Genomic DNA, 20335 nt, shown 5'->3' with positions numbered 1-20335 from the left:
TTGTTTTTATTTGCAATTAAAATGTCAAATGCAAGAATTCACATGGCAGGAGTGAGTTGAAGAAAACGCAGGTGCCTAGTTCATAAGCCATAAAAAACAGTATAAAGGTGACCATCTGGGGAGAGCTGGCTGACATCATTTTCCTATGAGTTTACCGTCTGCTCCATATTTATCTTCCAAACTCCACATTCTGACCTTGAAAACGCATGTACATGTTCTGTTACGTGCATTTCCTTATAAACATAAATGCATGTAGACCTAATTATGCAAAGAATATTAATACAAGGATGGGCATATTGTGTTGTATTTTATTTAATCTCAGTTTGCTGATTTTTTCTAAAGGTTTTGTTTCCGGTGGTGATGCCTTTTCAGCCTTTCAGCTGTTCTGAAAATTCTTACACTTTCCATGCTACACCTGCAAGCACTGACAAGCACAGTTCTCAGAGACAAAGGCTTCTCTGAGAATGGCGGTTCCCAAGAAGGCCCAGAATGTAGAACCTCTGAGAATGTCAAGGAGAGGAGATGGGTACCTAGGATTATAGTCTTGATGTGGACACAACGGATCTTCATGAAGCACTACTCACGGGAGGCAAGACAAAGCTAAAGCAGGGAGGAATCACTGGCTTGTCACAGAACACTGATTGCCCAAGTGTCCTGAGTGTGTCAGGATTTCTGAAGGATGTGCACAGTTTCCTGCCATGGCGAATTAATATGCTGAGCAGAAAAACATTTTTTAACATCAGTTTTCTTTTTACATCTCAGCCTGAATACGGAAAATTATGCTCCTCACACTAACAAAAAAGTACTTATCTTCAAGTACTGGTTGCCGTGTCTTTTCTAAAACTAGTCTTTAGTTCGATCTTGCATTTTTAATCAAAAAAATATCTGTAGCTATTACATCTTCAATATCCCCAATTCATGCTCTAATCATTTCAAGATTATTGTCCGGCACTGTCTACTATATAGTGTCTGTGCTTCTGAAACTTGTTTCCAGCCTTAAATACTGCTCCCAGAACAAAGCCCCCCAATTTTTACCTGCTCATCTTCCCAGCATCCTAAAGCTCATTAAATGCTAAGCTAAACTCATCAGCTCCTTGAAGCGAGGTATTTCCCCTTTAACTTTTTTCTTTCCTTATTTCCCCACCTATTAGTCAATAAGGCATGCCTATTGTCATCCCTTCCTCCCTTTCTATTCCAACTACTCCTCAAGTCCAGGTTACAACAATAATACGATACAAAATTGTCAAACTGTTCCAAAGAATAATAGGGTTCCTTGAACAATGAGTTCCACATTCCACAGGACTTGGAGATTCACAAAGTATATCGTAAGCTACAGTAAAGGAACATCCATAAGTCTGTTTAACCCAATGTTGGGAAACCCAGTATTTTCTACTTCATTTACCATGGAATGTTTTTGTTGTTAATCCTCACTTGAGGATATTTTTTCCATTGATTTCTAGAGAGAATGGAAGGAGGGAGGGAGGGAAGGGAAGAGAGAGAAAGAGAAAGAGAGAGAGAGAGAGAGAGAGAGAGAGAGAGAGAGAGACATCAATGTGAGAGAGACGCATCGATTGGTTGCCTCCCACATGCGCCCTGGCTGGGAGGCGGGGGATCAAACGTGCAACCCAGGTATGTGCCCTTGACCCAGAATAGAACCCAAGATGCTCTAACCACTGACCCCATGAGCCAGTGCTACCACAGAGCCTTTTTCAAGGAGCACCCTATAAAATACCCCGGAGTAATGTTTGTAAAACACTGATCTGCCCCATCCATTCAATTCTGTAGCCAATTTTCATGTTAGTTAATAGATGTACAACTCAGATCATTTCAGTTTTCTGCTCAAAATTTTCAAACCCTCTCAATTACCCATCAAACAAAGCTATTTCTCCCTATCTATCTGCAAGCTACGTGTTTCATCTTCTCTTTCACGACTTCATCTCTGTAGTTAGCCAGATGTCAAGCTTAGGATCTGTTGTACTACAACTGCTCATCTCCAGATCAAACAACCGTGCTGCATCAAATAAATGTGTACCTCACTTAGCAACGAATCAATCTTTCACACACAACTAGGGTACTATAAGCATCTCTCTAAATACTTAAAGAGATGCTCGCCAAACTTAAATCAAAGTCTACTTTGCTGAAGAAAAATATATTTACTTTCTCCATTGTTTGAAAAACTCTGCTATAAATAATTAAAGCTACCTGCACTGAATATTTTTAGCAAATTAGTTTGTCATATTGCATGTTTTTTCTGAAGTAAAGGTGGTATGTGGTGCTGAGCATAATTGAGTCAGCTGGGGAACTGGTGAGTAGATGTGGACTGATCATATTACCTGCAAGCACGTCATGCTTTTACCAGTGTCAAAATACAAATTATTGTTGAATTTTTTTAAAAAGTAACATTTATTGAGAATATTTCTAAACCATAACAAATTTTGTGTTATAATTTTAACAGAAATGGTACTTATTTAAGAAATATTCCTTGCTCATCTGCTTTGGGTCAAACGTTATACTCAGCAAAAAGCAGTCGACAAGATAGACAGAGCTGTTACCACAGCATGCAGTTCCTACTATTCTTACAGACACAGGGGTTTCAAGCATGTTGAGAATTATATCTCCCTCCAGATACTATACTATTCCTATAGTCCCTTTGAAAGCAAAAGTTCTTGAAAAAGTTGTTCATGCTGCCTCTAAAATACTTGTTTCTCTCCCCTGTTGAACCTACTCCAGTGAAGCTTTCACCTGCTATTTCAGCAAAGTGTTGGGAACGCCAAGGACCTCCACACTGCCAGGCACAACGGTCAATTCCCAGATGACATCTAACCTCACTATTAGCACTTCACCCAGATAATCTTTCCCATCTTCTTAAAAGGCTCCCTTGGTTTCTCTCCCTGGCTGGTGCTTCCTCATCTTCTCTATCTTTAGGTGTTAGAATTACCCGGAGCTGAGTCATCAAACATCATGTCTTTTCATTCTCCAGATGGTTTTAAATGCCATCTATATGCTGATAATTCCCCTATTTATATCTCCGTCCTGGACTTTTCTCTTGAGTTCCAGAATTTTATCTACAGCTGCCAACTCAAACTCTTTCTGTGGGTGTCTGATATCTTAACATCACCAAAACCTATAATCCTCCTAGACTAACCCCTGCCTCCTATGCTCTTCTATAATCTTCCCAATCTATCAAGTGAAGCTTCACCTTTTCAGCTACTCAGGCCAGACACCTGATTCATCATCAACTGCTTTGTTTCCCTCAAATCCTTCAATCTTTCATCAAATCCTGCTGGCTAAGTCTTTCAACTGTATCCAGAATTAGGCAACCTATCACTACCTTTCCTGCAACTACTACCCAGATCCCAACCACCTTCACCTCTGATCTATATTCTTTTCATTACTTTCTAACTAATCTCCCTGTCTATCATTTACCCTTTGGTCAACACAGCAGAGAGAGTCTGCTCAAACTAAAACCCCTCTTGTGGCTTTAATATCTTAGCATAATAGCCAAAGTCCTTAAAATAGCAAGCCCCAGCTTCATCCAGTACCTGGGCGTAGTGGTCTATCTTAAGTGCCCCGTTCAGCTCCACAAGAAAGTCCACTCCACCTTCCAGGAGGCCCTGAGGTGGCCCTCAGCAGCCGCAGTCAAAACTTCTAGAGGCAGGTTGCCCACGGCTTTTGTGTGGTGACCTCACTGCATGGAGCCCTCCCTGTGCAGATCACCCCAGCAGTGTGGAAAAGAGCTAGGTGCTGACCTTTTGCCAGGGTGTCTGGGCTGGACCCAGCTGCCAGCCCTGGACCTCACTCCTGGAAGCTGCCCTGCAGCCTGGTGCCACCTCCCAGCTGTCCCTGGGGCTGCACCCACAGCACCCGGGGCTCCTAGGACCAACCTGCCTAAGCCTGCAACCTGCCTCTTCCCCTCTCCCTCTGCTCATCCCAGTGATAACTGTGAAAACTAAAATGACATCACTTGTCAAAAGAAAAACCAGGTTTTAAAAACGTCTCTCTTTGACTTCATCTGTTAGTACCTACCATTTCCTTGTTCGCTCTGCTCCAGCCACACTGGGTCCATTCCTGTTCCTACAACACTTTTAGAGGTTTATTGACTCTGACGGTTACACTTGCTGTTTCCTCTCTCTGGGCCACTTTTTCCCAGTTATCATCGGGCCAACCTTTTCTTTCCTTACAGTTTCTCTTTTAAAACATTTAATATTTGACAACTTCCCTGATCCTCCATGTAAAAGGGCGACCTCTTAGTTTCTTGGCTCTCTCATCCCGCAATCCTGCTTCCTGTTTTCTTACACTACCTATGATTAGGTGAAGTACTACTGCTTACTCATTTATTTATTTCTTGTCTGCCCTCCACCCCTGCCCCACTAGAATATAAGCTTCATGAGAGTAGAGATTATGCCCGTTGTGCTCACTACTGCATCCCCAGGGCCGGGAACAGGGGTTGGAACATAGTAGACACTCAGTAAATATTTGTTGAGTAAATGACTGAATGAAGTTTCAAAAGGGCACTATACTGTGCTACAGAAGCATGAAACAAAGAGATCCAACCTAGGCCGAGGGAACAAGAAAAGATTTCTTAAGGAATCAGAAACCTGAATGCTAAGAAGACAAGCAGGAGTTTGCCAGGAAAAGAGAAGAAGAGGGAGTGAAGAGCTTCCTCACAAAGAGAACAACATTGCCAAGACTCTGTTTATATGTTCACTCAGCAAATATTTATTAAACATCTACAGTGTACCAGGCTGTGTTCTAGGCATTTCCAACATAAGGAGTAAAGGAAAGAGGCCATATACAAATAAATATCGGGTATATGGTCAGTTAATAAAAATGCTATAAAAACAAATCTGGGCCTAAATGATCTTATTAACCAATGTCACTCCAATAAATTTGATTAAAATTAATTAATTTAAAAAAAAAATCTAGGATAGAGAATAAAACTGATGGGCGTAGGGAAAGAGGACTATTCAACTATGGTGGATAACGTTTCCAAGGAGGTAAAGTTTGGGCAGAGAAGTTCAGGATGAGTTATTATCTGAGGAAAAAGCATCCCAGGCAAAGAAATAGCAAATTCAGGGAGGTATGTTTATAAATGGAAGGAACTCTAAAACACTGGCCATACAGAGGTGTAAGAGAGAGGCTGGATGGGAAAACTCTAAAATCCCACTCTAGAAAAGCCAGCAGGCCAGCCATATTAAGAATGTTGGACAATGAAGAGCTTAATGCACTGAATGGCAGGATCAGATTAATATCTCAGAAAAATCAAAACCAAACATAAGCCTCATGACCAGTTCCTGGATATTTTAATACTTAACCCACAATAGCTTCCTTTCAGGTTCAACATCATTTCTAGTGTAAGCCGACAGCATCAGATAAAGTGAAAACGGTGCTATTTAAGTGATTTTTACCCTGGATGTAATGATCTTGTAAAAAGAAGTTTTCAAATTTTTCAAAACCTTAATATAATTGAATGTCATTTTAAAAAAAATTGCCTTTAGAATTCTTCTCCCATATTTTTCAATAATCTTTTAAAAATTTTGTGTCATGCTCTTTTCTTATAGTTTCTAGTCTCTTCAAATATATTTTTAATAATTATAAATATGCTTATTTTATAGTCTTTTTCTGATTTCTTCCGTGTCAAGAATTTTTAGTTTTTCAGACATAACCCCTTCTCTCTGAATTTCTCTTCCTTCTGCTAGAAACACAAGGCTCATTTACACTCTAGTCTGTTGTGACCACTCCAGTGTTCTGCCTCTTTCTGTTTCTAATGTGTAATTAATTATGAGCATGCCTTTGTCAGGGAGTGTATATTCTGTGAGAAACCAATGCAGTTAGATGTTTCTGAAGAGTGCTTTCTTTCATTTTACTTCCCTTAGTCTATCCTAGCTTAGGATTCATTCTATGAAAGTTTCTTGAGAGAAATTTCCCTGAACCAACTGTGGCATATATTCAGACTCCCAGCTAAGGACTGCAGTTTGAGGTGTGGTGATAGTGCAGATCTCACCCCCTGCTCCTGCACTGCCCCCGGCCATCAGCTATTTCTAAGTCTGGGACCATTTGGCACCCTTTTTATCTCCTTCCCTCCACTTCTACCAAGGTGTCAGCTCACTACCACTACCATTCCAGTCTTCACTTCCCCTTTTCATTTCTGACACCTGGAGATTACACTTTTTCATTTGCAATCTAAAGCTATAGATAGTTTTCTCATTGTTAAATTTTATCTAGCACATCTTTATGTTTGGAATGAGAGAGGTTCTGTGTTAGCTCAGCCTGCCATGCTACACATTCACTCAAATTAGACTCTAAATTGGAATTTAATTTGAAATATGAGCAACAACATAAAGACAGTTTGCCTGACCAAATAGTTGCTCAGATGTGCAAATAAGTAGCGAAAATTGGCCAGGCTGCAAAAATGCTTTCAAAGTCTGTCTTCCCAACTGGGAATAAAATTTCTTACTCAACTATGCTAGCGTGAATTATATAGCTCACACAGGATGAGTTAATTTTGCAAAACAGTAATAGTGAAGGGTTTACTCAGCTAGCACGTGGCTGAGCGTGGGCTTAGAAGAGACATGAGGTGCCATACAAGTCAGTAAGAAGACTTCAGCTAAAATTTTGAACAAATTTATGAAAGTCCAAATGTGAGCTAGCATGAGAGTATAGAACTTCTGCGAGTAGCACTTATAGGCTTTTTTCCACAGTCTTTTGCTGGAGGCTCATAAGGATGAATGGATCAGGGGGAAGACTAGAGATGAAGACCCATTACAACTGGGAGAAAATAAAAGGAAAAACCGTCTGTCCCATGGGGAAGGAAGGGGGATGCAGAAAAAAGATCTATTTCCAGGATCCTATACCAGTTCTATTAGAGGTCACCTACACCTGGTGAGAGAACACTCCCACACAAGACGCTCCAGCCATGAGGACAGAGTTTAGTCTAGTAAACCAAAGATAGGCAGGATCACTGAGAAAGTCCCATCCTTGTGTCTCAGGCACAGGGCGTTCCTGAGACTGAGGCTGGGACAGGACAACAGAGAGGCCACTTTGTCCCCCACTAGCAGGCTAGTAAGTACCAAGTAATAAGCAACAACAGTCTACCCCTGGGGGAAGGTAGAGAGCAAAGGGAGAGCCCCACCTGGGACACCAGTAATCAAGGAAGACTGAAAGCTGAGCACGCAGTTCCTCAAGTGGAAGTTAATTGTTGGGTATAAATAATATTATTTGAAGGAAGACTGTGATAAATTAAACATATATACATACTATCAACCCTAAGGCCACCAATACAAACAATTAAAAAAAGGCATAGCAAGCTTAGAAAAGTTCTACATCAATATTAGAAGAGTATCTGAGTATCAATCAGTTAGCGTTCCTTTACATGATGATTCACAGAAAGGAAATGTCACCTCGAAAAATATTCAAGAAAAAATTTTAAGAACAAAATTAAATGTATTTTCTTTTAGAGCTCTAAAAATAATGGAGACCCATCCTAGTGAGGAAGCAGGGAATTAGGTGTACCTTAATGCGCACCCGTGTACAACTCATCTTGCCGATGGCTAATTTGTTCAACTAGGGAAGAGACAGGACTACAATGGCCAAGGGCACGCGATGACTCCTGTAACTGAATACCATACGCTAAGTGGCTTAAAAAACAGACGTTTATTTCTCTCAGCTCTGGAAGCTCGGAAGTCCAAGGTTAAGGAGCCGGTAGATTCAGTTTCTGGGGATAACCCTGCCCTGAATTGTAGGCTTCTGCTTTCTGGAGGTGCCTTGACATGATGGAGAGACAGTTCATTCTGGTTTCTTCTTTGTCTAAGGACCCTAATCTCATCCTAAGGACCCATCCTCATGACCTTATCCCAAACTCCTAACCTCCCAACTCTATCACATCGGGACTTGGGACTTCAATATATGCACTTTGGAGGGGAAAGGTGGAAGGAGAGACAAACTTTCAGTCCCTAACATACACCCAGTCTTAATACTTTGCTATTCCCAGTTATCATTTGGATGCCAAGCTGGCAGTACGCAGAAAATATGTGACGCCAGAAGAAACAAGCGTCTGCATGGTGAAAGAACACGTCACTTATCCAGAAGCATGTACCTGTTAACCTCAACAAACTAAAACAGGTCCGAGAAGCTGCAGCGATGCAGAATTTTCTTTTGAGCAATCAAAATAAATATCTCAGCATTCCTTCAGTAATATGCACTAAGTTTTACTGCTTGTTTAACGTCCACTATTCCTTTACAAAACCCCATTTTCTAGACAACATATGCCGTACCAAAGAAGAAAATGAATCCTCTATGAATTCTCTATTTTTAGGTTAAAATGTTTAAAAATTAATAACTTTGGGCTTAAAGGAGTCAGCTTTAGTTATCTGTAAGTTTTACGTAAGTGGAACACCTCTTCTACATTTAATGCTAGACAAATATGGCATTACTCGGTCCACTGAAATCTATATTAAAACCTCAAGGCATATATTTTAATGACAATGGGTAAGCAAAGAGAGCTTATGCCCTTCAAGACATTTTGAGCTAATTTTTTTAATCTTCATCCAAGAATATGTTTTTATTAACTTTCAGAGAGGGAAAGGGAGAGAGGGAGGGAGAAACAACAATGTGAGAGAGAAACATCGATTGGTTGTCTCTGGTACCCACCCCGACCAGGATCCAACCCACAACCTAGGAATGTGCCCTGACCAGAAATCAAACCTGCAGCCTTTTGGTGCACAGGATGGTGCACCATCCAAGTGAGCCACCGGTCAGGGCGAGAGCCAATCTTGAAGTGAGAAAAGAAGCCGCAAATGTTCAAGTTCTGCTATAGACCCAAATCCTTCTCATTTACCCTAAATGAATGCAAAGACTGTAGGGAAAGGGAATCTGGGGCACTATTATCACTTTTTCATTCCTTACGTGATCCTGTCAAAAGTCCAGGTCTGTGAAGAGTTTCTGCCTATCTATGCATTACAGATCACTGAAAGGTAATCTGAATGTCACAGCCATTACCTGTTGGGTCACTGGCACAGGATGGGGAAGAAGGAACAAAATATTGCTAGTACTTTCTTATAATTCTATGGGCATTTTGATTTTTAGTACTAAGAAATGAATAACTGCCATGAATAATAAGCACAACCACTTATTAAACGCCTGCTATTTTCTAAAGAATTCTGCTAGACTTTTCAAATACATCACTTAAATTAATCTTTACCACCATTTAATATACATTCCTTTTTTCATAAGCATTGGACAAAGTTGGCTGCCTTTTGTCCTTGGCAGCATGCTGGCCTGGTGTGCCCCCTCCCTGTCTCCCTGTCCTTTGAAGCCTTTGCAAGCACTTTTGTATCTGTTGCCCTTACAAGTTCAATGTCCCCGGACCTCGTTACAGACCCTGTTACAGACCAATGAACTTGCTCTCCACAGCGTAGTATGGAGATTAAGCCCAGGGCCTCAAGAATCAACGAACCTGAGCTCCGATTGCTTCAGTTGCTCTGTTTGGCCTCTTTCTGCCTCAGTTCCCACATCTTCAAAATACTCACGGCATCTGCCTCAAAGGACTGTTGTGAGGACTAATTGAAATGAAACATGAAAAGCACCAAGCACAATGCCTGGCATGTCGTAAATGCTCATTACGCGTGAGCTTGTTGCTAAAATACTCAGGCTATGTTATCGTACACTATCTGGTTAATGTCTGTCTTCCCCAGGCTGCAGGCTGCCCCTAGCCCTTGATTTGGGACCTGGCGCATAGTAGATTCTCATTTACTTTTCCTTGAACGGCTAATTGAAGGAAGAATCAAAGGAGCGTATCACCGTGCAAAGTGGGAGTCTTTATTCCCATAATAAGAATGAAATAAAATGTGGAGAGAGTAAGCAATACTCGAAGCTTCCATAGACAGTCAGCGGCAGAACTGCAGTTCAAATCCATGTCTGTCTATTGCACTTTCGGTTTATTGCGCTGGGAACAGGGCACGCTCTGGGGAGCAGCAGTGAGGATAATCACTCATTACCGAGCGCTTACTGTGGACCTGGCAGTGCTCCTAAGCACTTGCATATGTTTCCTCAGTTAACTTTTACAGCAACCTGAAGAGGTAGAGGCCATTATTACATTCAGTTTTACAGCTGAAAATGAAAAGTACAGAGAAGACAGTAACGGGTCAAGGTTAAATAGCCAGGAAGAGGCAGGGTAGGTAGGCTTTGAACCCAGATGTCTGGATCCAGAGCTCACGCCTCTGACTGTCACGTGTCTGCCCATTTCAGCATCTCCTGATGTTTTATAATTAAACTAAAAAGGAGTCAAAAAGTTCCTTTGGTTATATTTTTCCCAGTCAACTATTTAGTGCACCTTTGATATCTGCATATAAATCAAGTAAAAACACTGAGTATCTACATAAATTCCAATCCCTGTCCTGAACTACTGAATCTTAAAATCTGTCTGTAACAACTTTCCCAATTTGTCATTTAACTTTTGCCTATACGTTTCCAGTGATCCAGTAATAGCAAGCTCACTAATTCCCGGAAGGCACTCATTCAAACTTTGAAGAGAATAAATGTAGAGAATTTTTCTTGAATAAAAATCTGTCATCTTGTATCTTCTGCCCACTTACCTAGTTTTAACCCCGAAATGATGCAATATTTGGAGACAAACCACTAAAATATTCAGCACACATGTGAGCAGTTAAATTTCAAGCACTGTGATAGGCCATGGGTACACAAAGATGAGTATAAATAACTTACGGTGACTGAGTGACAGCAGTGTAAAAAAAAAAAAAAAATTAATCTTGTGTAGTAAGTGCTCTCCTAGAAATATGAAAAAAAGTATTACTGGAGCATCAAGAAGTAAGTGATTTGGGGAATGAGTGGGTTGGCAAATTTGGTGTTTATACAGGAAACTTTTTGTTTTGACCACCAAGCATCTCCAAATGCTTCCTGAGAATATGAAAATAAACAGATTCCCCGCCTCTTAGTATGTCTGAAGGTAACAAGCATTATCTCCCCTGCCCTCTGGCAGTAGGCTGGGAGTACAGCGACTTCTAGAACTCAAGGAAGAAACAATTTTCATTATAGAGTAGTTACTCCGTCTAGCCTGCTCTAAGTACTTTATACATATTAATTTATTTAAAGCCAACTTCCTATGAGGTCTCTCCTATATTTGTCATTTCCCATTTTACAAATAGGAAAACAGATCCAAAAACAGTCTAGTAAGTTAGAAGTTGCAGAACTAGTAAATGGGGACTCAGTGATTCCAACCCAGGCAGGCTGGCTCCAGAGTGCATGTTTGCCATTCTAAGCCACTCCTGCCCCAGCCCAGGACTGGATCCCCATGGCCTGACCTAGGTCCAGGGCCTGTCTGAGGTTTCCCAGGTGCTTGAGTGGAGTCCTCTGGGGCAGTGTTCACTGGGCAGTACAAACAAGAAAAGTGAATAGCCAAGGCTGGCTCCCTTTTCCTGATGAATGAAGACCATACTCATTTCTATTAAATTTTATCTCTTTTATTATAACACGTTGTTCCCCCCTCCCCCCAAAAAAGGCCAAAGTAGAGGCACTTTTGCTAAACTATGTCACCAAACAAAAACTTAATAGCTAACCTAATTACAGTTCCGGCCTCTCTCAGGACTGGAACTTTAAACCAATCAGTCTGGAATTTCCTGATCAATACTAGGGTGGTTAAACCCCCACCCTTCCCTTAAGGGAAGCTTTCCCTGCCTAAAATCCAGTTTTAACTTCTTAGTCACCCTCTTTCTGCTTATAAAAACCTTCCATTTTGTACAACTCATAAGCGTGCCTTTCTAGCTGCTACATGGGATGCTGCTAGATTCATGAATCTCTCAATAAAGCCAATTAGATATTTAAATGTACCTGATCGAATTTTGTTCATTAACACTGTCATTCAAGCTAGGTATGATTTTAGAATATTGATATGGCTGGTCAGAGCATTTGCTATTCTCCTTCTAGTTCTAGGTCACCTGTAAACATCCATTGCCCTCGTACAAGATGTTGGTAATAGTGTTGAATAAGACAGAGAATGAAATTCCTTGGTGTAGTGTTTCAACCACTTGAAGCCCAAGAGTGCAACCATCCCCTTCACAGACCTCCACATTTTCCACAAGGCTTCTATGAGAGTTGTGATGTCATGAGGAAAGCATGCCTATGGGACATGCTTAAAATCTGACAAGACCAATTCTTAGTGATCCCATGTAGGTTCTGTGGGTTTACCACTTTCTTTCTAAGTGCCAATAGCCCACTCTTCTACTAATGTGCCTTAGAATTTTTTTGCCAGGTTGATTGGACTACAATATCCTAAAACAACTTTCTCGCCTTTTTTGGAAGCCAAAATATTTGTCTACCAGCAATTACTGCTCTTCTCCAATATTCCTCAAAAATCACTTTCAGCAGCAGCAGTCTCTCAGCCATATTCTCTAAAACTCAGCTGTAATTTGACTTTTCCCCCATCTAACTTGGGGGTTTAAATCTTATTGCAATTCTATGATTCCCATTATTCTGTCTTTTTTTGGTTAAAGACAATTTTCTGTTAGGAAAAAAATCCCACAGATTTTATACTGAAATATCTTAACTATTACCACGCTGAGCAAGTAAACAAAAATAGCATAACCAGTTGGACTTGAAATAGCTACCGTGTTTTTAAGGGGAAATTACCATCAGTTTAAATTAGAAGTCCTAGTTTTCTGTCCAAGACAAATAACTATCTAAGTATAACTGCAAAATAATTTTCAATCAATGTAATTTCCAAGTCATCTTTGACCATATTTATCTTTATTAGGCAGTCTTCAAATTCAGCTAGCATGTTACTTAGAAAAGCTCAATTGTAAAGCATTGATGTGATCACTATGACTTTGAGGTTATGCTCACATTTGCAAACACAGAGTGATTTCAGATTAAATCCACATTAACTTTTTTTCATCAAGACACAACTTTATCATTCATCCATTTGTAGTTAAAAATAAATTAAAATGAGGCAGTGTAGTGTGGTAGTGTGTGCGTGTGCTTGTGTGTGTGGGAGGGAATACTGCTGGGGCCCCACCTACCCACTTTTTTTTAAACCTTTTCAGTTGTACTCTGGCTTTAATTTGCCTGACTGAATTATCAAGTTAAGACAGCATGTGCATTCAAGCAATGGAAGTAGAAATACAAATACCAACACCAGCACTTCACCTCTTTTCTTGGCCCTGGAAAGCTTTCCACTTTTAGGAGTCTTCCACACACACACACACACACACACACACACACACACACACACACACGGGAAAATGGTTACCTAAGATAGCCATTGCTTTTGCATTATTATAGGTTGGAAAGCTTTTTTTTTTTTCATTAAGAATGACTCTCAGGATAATGGATCCATCTAAATCAATTTCATTCATTCATTCAACCGATGAACAAATGTTGAATGTGCCAACTATATAACTACATGCCAAACAAGGTGTTGGGCTTTACATCTCTGACCTGATGAAAACTATATCCTAATAGAAAGATGTCAAGGCTTAAAAAACAAACAAAACAAAATAAAACCTCTCTCTAAGAGGTATTGGCTTTGCACCTATAATACAGTCCTTAATATCCAATATACAGCTTCTCAACTGACACTGCCCTCTAAACGGTCCCCTTTCCCTTCTAAAAAGCTAAGCCCTAGTTGTGATTCCTGAAAAAACACTCCAAAAGCAAAAGCATTAATTTCCTAAATGACCAGAACACACACAAAATCCATCTCAGGTCTTAGATAGCTGACTCACCAAATTAGAAGGTGCTCAGCAGATTTCCTTCTCTTTTTCTGGAAGCTCTGTCATTAATTTCTCAGTTTCTTTTCAATTTCAAAGTTGTGTGTATGAGACTCTCATTAAATGTAAAATACCTTTTTTCTAATAATCAAAACACTTTGGAAATTCGAGTCCTTCTCTTTCCAACTTTTTATTATCAAAGAAAAGAAAAGGTAAATGTGACAGAATTCTGACTCCTGGGAAACATTCTGGAACTATACAGTGCAAAAAGCAGCACTCAAATACTGATTTGCAAAAAATAAAAAAAGTTCAGTAACTATTTTTAATGTTTAGTGGAGCCTACAGAAAACAGGAGACAGAAAGCAGGAAAAAAAACACTTTATGTTTGTAGGCTAAAACACACCTGACTGCTGAGGTGAGAAAGCTTTAGGACAAGAGCCATAAACTATAATCAGGCCCTCTCTCTTTCCTGCCCCATCACAATGACCAGGGGATACATATTTAAAACAACAGAAGAACTAGCTTAATTTTTACTTTCTTTCTTCATATATATATGTGTGTGTGTGTATATATATATATATATATCACAAGGAGAGAGAGAGAAGGAGAGAAGGGGCGAGCGAGCCCTTTTGGACTGTGAGCAAAAGCAATTTTCAGGCAAATACAGATTTTATAAAACCTGGTGAATACAGCTTATTAGAAAAGCTATGGGCAGCCCCAAGGCTTGAATTCAGAGATACATAAAGTAATAAGCTCGGCATGTCTTGAAAAGTGAAAGGAAGAGAGAAAAATTTTAATGTATCACAAATTCTATGAAAAGTGTGGAGCCATGGGATTTTCATTTGCATTCAATTTTTGCTCTCATGTGTGTTTTTTTCATAAGGTTGAAATCTACAAAATAAAATCTCTTGGTTTTAGATTAGAATTTTTAAAGGACAAAAGTTATATTTTTTAAAAAGGGAAACACATCAAGAGTTGTTTAATCAATATTTTAATGACATTTTAGAAGCCAAGAAATCAAGATTTCCATTTACATTTATGCAAATTATCCAAGTTGAATTTAATTTACAGAAAAGTTAGATGACTGTTGACACCAACATTTTCTTTTACATAAGCATCAAATGCAGAGTCTAAGCTACTGATCGTTTCATAAACAAAGTCTCAAATATTTAAGATAGCACAATATTAATTACTCCTAGAAATTATTTCAATTATCCTTTCCTCGCCAAGAATTGGTTTTGTATCATTTCCTTATAAGCCAGTAATTTTAAAAAAGCCATCCTGCTTAAATGTAGAAGGAAATGTTAGCAGGAGTGAAATTTTTGAAAACATCTATTGTATTACCTGTTTCTGACCTTGAGATAAAAAGCGAAGGAGTGTTGGAGCTACTGGACTTATGAAAGTGCCTAAGCCCATGAGGTCTTTTACCTAGTGAAGTGTTCCCATGCTCTTTGTTATGAAGGTGCTCAGTGTCATGGACTGCATCCTGCTTTGTTCCCTTGAGTTTAACTGAAGGTCACTTCTGATTTTACAGACAAAAACCTGGGCAAACTAACCTCTGCTGTAGGGGAGCATTGCTGGGAATGCTTTAAATTCTGGAAGAGAAGATCTACACTAATCTCCTTATCAGCATCTTCTCTTTGCCACGAGGGTAACTTTCAAGTGCTACTTTCTACCTCACTGTCTAATATGAAATAGTAAATTGAAAATGAATATATCTCATATTCTGACCACTTGGATTCAACAAGTAAATTTATGTATAGTGATCTCTATGTAAATTACATTTGAAAAAAATCTAAGAATAAGGTACGATGTTTTAGCCTAGGGAAAGGAAGCAAAAAGCTGATTTGTTGATTTTGTTGGCATAAACAAATTTCTACCGCAGGATACATAAGAGTGTTGTTATTTCTTGGTGTTCTTTTTTCCAATCATTTGTTTAGTTATGGATGTGTTAACGGGATGGTAGCTAAGCTGTACATGGGAAGCTGCCTTTCCGTGTATTCCTCCCTCTTTCCAGAACACTTTTTTCCTAAGAATCTTATTAAAACATCAGAGCTGTTTAAATTTTGCTCTCTCAGTGAGCCTTCCTTGACCAACACTATCAAAACAGGTCCTTCCCTATTTTCCTCTATCCTCAAGTCCTGTTCCTTGTCCTGCGAACACTTCATATTTTCAACTAATCTAAAATCCTATGTATAAGTTACACCGTCTAGCCCCTGGCTATCCACTTCACACATCCCAGTTTCTACGACTCTCCCCTGTGCTCACGTCTTCGCGCCAATTTCCTGATGGCCCCGGGCTGCACACGGGAGGTTCTTCTGACCGCCTCTGCAAAGTCTGCATCCTAAGCTTCTTCAGGTCTCCCCTCCAATTTCACCAACCCACAGGGCCTTTCTTGACTATCATATCTCAAACGGCAGCCCCCGTTGCTTTCCTGGATGCAGTCTTATTTTTCTCACTGGCACTTCGAGTTGTATGTGAATGAGTTCAGTGTGGGACTCTCTCGTTAGCATGTACTCATAGTTAGGCTTTATTTTGTCCATTAGTGCTGCCATGTTGCTTAAAACGGTGCTCACCATAGGCTGTCACTCAGCACTTATTTGTTGAATTAATTCCTTGCTTATTACCTGTTTCTCCCTCTAGACTCTTAAGGATCATAAAAGCAGGCATGGAACATTGTTTCTGATATTCCTATAGCATCTTGTATATAGTAGGTGATAAATACTTAATGAATTAATGAGTGGTTTGCGTGTGTGTGTGTGTGTGTGTGTGTGTGTGTGTGTGTGTGTGTGTGTGTGAGAGAGAGAGAGAGAGAGAGAGAGAGAGAGAGAGAGGGAGGGAGAGAGGGAGGGAGAGAGGGAGGGAGAGGGAGAGAAAGAGAGTGATATCTTTCCAGGTAACTCTACTTACAACAAAGACTAGAATTATGTCTGTTTAGCTCACCAATGTAGGCCAATCCACAGGAGGGTCTTGCACATAGCAGGCATGCAATAAATAAATGAAAAATTCCAGGACTGGGACCAGAATTAATAAGAACCTACTCAGCCAATAGCCACCCAGAGGTCTCCACAAGGTTAATCTGAGGTCTTAAAGGCAGATGGAAAAGAGTTTAGGACATGCACAGAGCAGTGAAAACCTTAAGCAACCCTGTTTATCCTTTCAGGGCCCAGCCTGGTCTTGGCAAAGTCTTCCGAGACAAGACCTAAGAAGCTAACACATACTTCTGAGCGTCTTCCTTTAAGATAATACATTCTGAATTCTGGGAGGAGTGAATATTAATTTCAACCCACAGCTTAGATTTGTTTGCTTAAAACCTTTGCCACAATGATTCCAGATAAATCCATTTATGGTGCCAAAGAGCATCAAGTACGAAAAATTAGATTGTAGCATAAAATCTCCCAATACCTAGAATAGTAACCTTGAAAGCATCTCTTATCGTCCCATCCTTGCTTTCATGTTTTTCACTTGAAAAATGAAGATGCTAAAAAAGAACTGGCTCTCAAATTATGGATTATGGATTCAGGTTTGTTGAGATGTCCTTGGGAGGTTTTGTCGAACACCTTCTTTCTTCCCTCTCCTTTCCCAGCTTCTACAATCCCCCTTGATTAATAATCACAGGCTTGGTGAGCTATGGTAACATGGGAATCGTCAAGTATGTAGGGAAAAAGAAAGGTTAACAACCCCTGGCCCGCACTCTCCCTGCCATCCTTCCCAGGGCCAAAATGTTGTGAGTCTATAAACTGTACCTCAGTTCACTACGGAATCCCTATATTGTAAGAGTGCTTAAGTTACTGCCGTCCTTAGTTCACTTACACTAACTTACATTAATTTGTGATTTTTCTACTGTAGTCAGGGACTATGTCAGGCACTGAGAATATAAAGATGAGTTTAGAAACAGTCTCTTCCCTCAAGCAGCTCTATGCAAGGAGGAGACAGAGGCAACAGAGTGTGAGAAACATTTTGATGGGGCCAAAGCAGCAGGCGACCTCAGAGCACATCAGAGGGAATCAAAACAACCTGGGAAACTGGGGTGAACTTGAAAACCTTCCAGTGGGTGACCAGAAACGGAGTCCTAATTTTAATGAATCAAATTAAAGCTTCACAGTGTCCGAATCATCAAAGCCAAATGCCTGATGTCGCACAGAGGAAACTCGATGCCTAAAGAGACTGACTCATCCAAAGTGAGTGTCAGAGTCATAACTAGGACCCAGATAAGTAGTATTGGGCTTGTCTTTTAAGAGAAGCCCAATACTACTTTTTTTTTCTTGTAGGAAATTTTTCAGAACTCTTTATCAGTTTAAGGATGCAATTAACCAACTAGTTATATTTTAATAACATAGAGAGAAAAATGCTTTTATATATTGATTTTATGCACAGCAATGCTGCCCATAAGCCATCATCAGTAAATTACAGACTTTGCACTGAGCTGCTGGTGAATTTATTCAGATACAACCACTGTCTCTCCCAGCTTGACTCTTGAGCTACTTACTGCGCGAAACTAATCACACAGGGAAGGACAGGTATAGTCTGGCTGTGAACAAGAACAAACTTTAAGAATAGATCTTGGTCAGACTGCATTTCCTCTCCACAACTGAGGGCTAAGGGAAAACCCAGGAGTGAAATATTTTCAGCAGTAAGTAGTAGTACATGAAATTGCTTGGTTATGTAATTTTCTTGGAGTTAATGTGGTCGTTGTGCTGTTTTTTTCTCCTAGTGTAGTAGTATTACTTGAGATATTTAAAGACTGATTTAGTAATGAGATCATGTAAGAGCTCATTATATTAAAACAGAAATACTTAGGAAGTCCATAACTTCTCCTAGCTTGCCATCTGTTTGGCTTTTAGTGGCAATGGATTTATCCTGCTTAGTGCAGATGATGATATTGGGGTGAAGTCATCGATTACACAATGGAATTCTGAGTTCTTTAACTACTGTTATTAATATACTAGTTTGCAAGTCAACATTTCCCAACATAAAACCTTTTTTTGTTGTTGTTCAACTTTTACTCCCAAGTAAGGTTGCTATGAGCACCACGTACCATCAGTTCTGGCGCCAACAGATTGCGTTAGAGTCACCCACAATCTTTCCAAATTAAAAACCTCACTGGCTTTTTTTTACTGTACTCGCTGCAGGATGCTCTTTTGCCGTGCCCCACAGTCCAGTTTAATCCTTTAAAAAGAATATTTTTAGAGGCACATCGGACTAAATCATTTTCGTCTAAACACACCATTTCCAAATGGCCGCCCAGGGTCCTAAATCCGGCCGCTGCGGACAGGGACAAGCAGGTGTCCTCCGCCGCAGGGTCGTGGGACTCGAGCGCCTTCCCAACTGGACATCGGGAGCCAGAGCGAAAAGCCCGGCCGCAGGGGGCCCGTGCACGCCGTCACCGGCGGCAGCGGAGGACTTCATCCCCGGGCTCGGGGAGCAAGCGGCGCCGCTTCCCCATCCAGTCGGAGGGCAGGGCGCGCGGGGTCGCGGGTCAGAAGTTGAATTTCGGCCTCGCCCGCGCCGCGCCCCAGCGCGGTCCGCAGCCCGGGCGTCGCGGCGGCAGCGGGCGGGAGGGGACGACGCTGGCCGGGGCGAGGGAAACGGGGGGCTGCTCCAGCCGGGGAGCACCCGGCCGCGGGGACACACGCGACCCCCTCCGCCTTCCGAGCGCGAAGCCGGGAAGAACCGGCCTCGGCTGCCGCGACGACGCTCCCCCGGCCGGGGCACCGACCCGCGCGCGCCCCGCGTCGCCCTTTTGGCCGAGAGCAGCTCCCCGCCGCCGTGCGCCCCGGCACCGCTGCCCCGGGGTGCGCCTCGCCCGCCCCCGGGCGGCTGCCTGGGCCCCCGCGGCTGGACCCACCGCCGCGCCGGGCGCCGGGACAAACTTCCTCCTTCCTGCCCCCCTCCCCCCCGCCGCGCTTCCCCGGGCCCCGGCCGCAGGCGCCCCCGCCCGGCACCCGGAGCTTCCTCCCGGCCCCTCCGCAACCTCGAGCTCCGGGTGCCTAGCGGTGGCCGAGCATCCGCTCCAACAAAGCCGGCGGCCCGCAGGCGACCCGGCGAGGGGCTGGGAGTGGCGGCGGGGGCGCCGGAGCCCGGCGAGGGCGCCCCTCGGCCCGGCGAGCGCGGCGGGGACGCGGCGGGGACGCGCGGGCGCGGAAGGGGGAAGAAAGTACCGGGCGGTGGGCGCGAACGCCTCGCCGCCTTCGCTCGTCCTCGCTCGCTCCGAGCCCCCAGCCCGCGCGTGGCCGCCCGTCCCGGTGGCAGTTGGCGGGGACAGAAGGGGAGGGGAAGGGGACGCAACGGCCCGCCGGGCGAGTCGCTCCCTTACCTCTGTCCAGAGTGAGCGGCTGGACCACCGTCAATGTCGCCATGTCTGCCGTGGGAGCCGAAGTGACGCTCGGCTTCGGCAGCAGCAACCGCTTGTAGTGAGAAAAAGAGGAGGAGACTGGGGGCGGGGGTGGAGAGGGAAGACGGAAAGGGGGGGGGGGGAGGTGGTGCTGGTGCAGGAGAAGGAAGCTCGGGCGGCGTGGCAGCCAGATGGAGACGCGACCGTCTCGCTGCGGACGGACCTTCAGCTGCGGCGCGAGGCTGGGCAGGTACCGCGGCGCGACCGCGGCGCGGGCTCG

General features: G+C 42.4%; 1 protein-coding gene across 1 annotated transcript in view; it reads right to left on the bottom strand.

Moving 5' to 3' along the window:
- The window catches only part of LIN7A (lin-7 cell polarity scaffold A), a 110939-nt gene extending 90804 nt beyond the window's left edge, over nt 1-20135 (bottom strand). The window contains exon 1 of the mRNA XM_087813869.1: nt 20038-20135. Within this exon, the coding sequence (XP_087669995.1) occupies nt 20038-20080 (43 nt within the window). The 5' untranslated portion in view covers nt 20081-20135. The remainder of the gene's footprint in view (nt 1-20037) is intronic.
- Between the last annotated feature and the right edge of the window lie 200 nt (nt 20136-20335).

This window comes from Miniopterus natalensis, chromosome 2, assembly GCF_054644295.1.
Source record: "Miniopterus natalensis isolate mMinNat1 chromosome 2, mMinNat1.hap1, whole genome shotgun sequence".
NCBI lineage: Eukaryota > Metazoa > Chordata > Mammalia > Chiroptera > Miniopteridae > Miniopterus > Miniopterus natalensis.
This window is presented reverse-complemented; position numbering and strand designations above follow the sequence as displayed.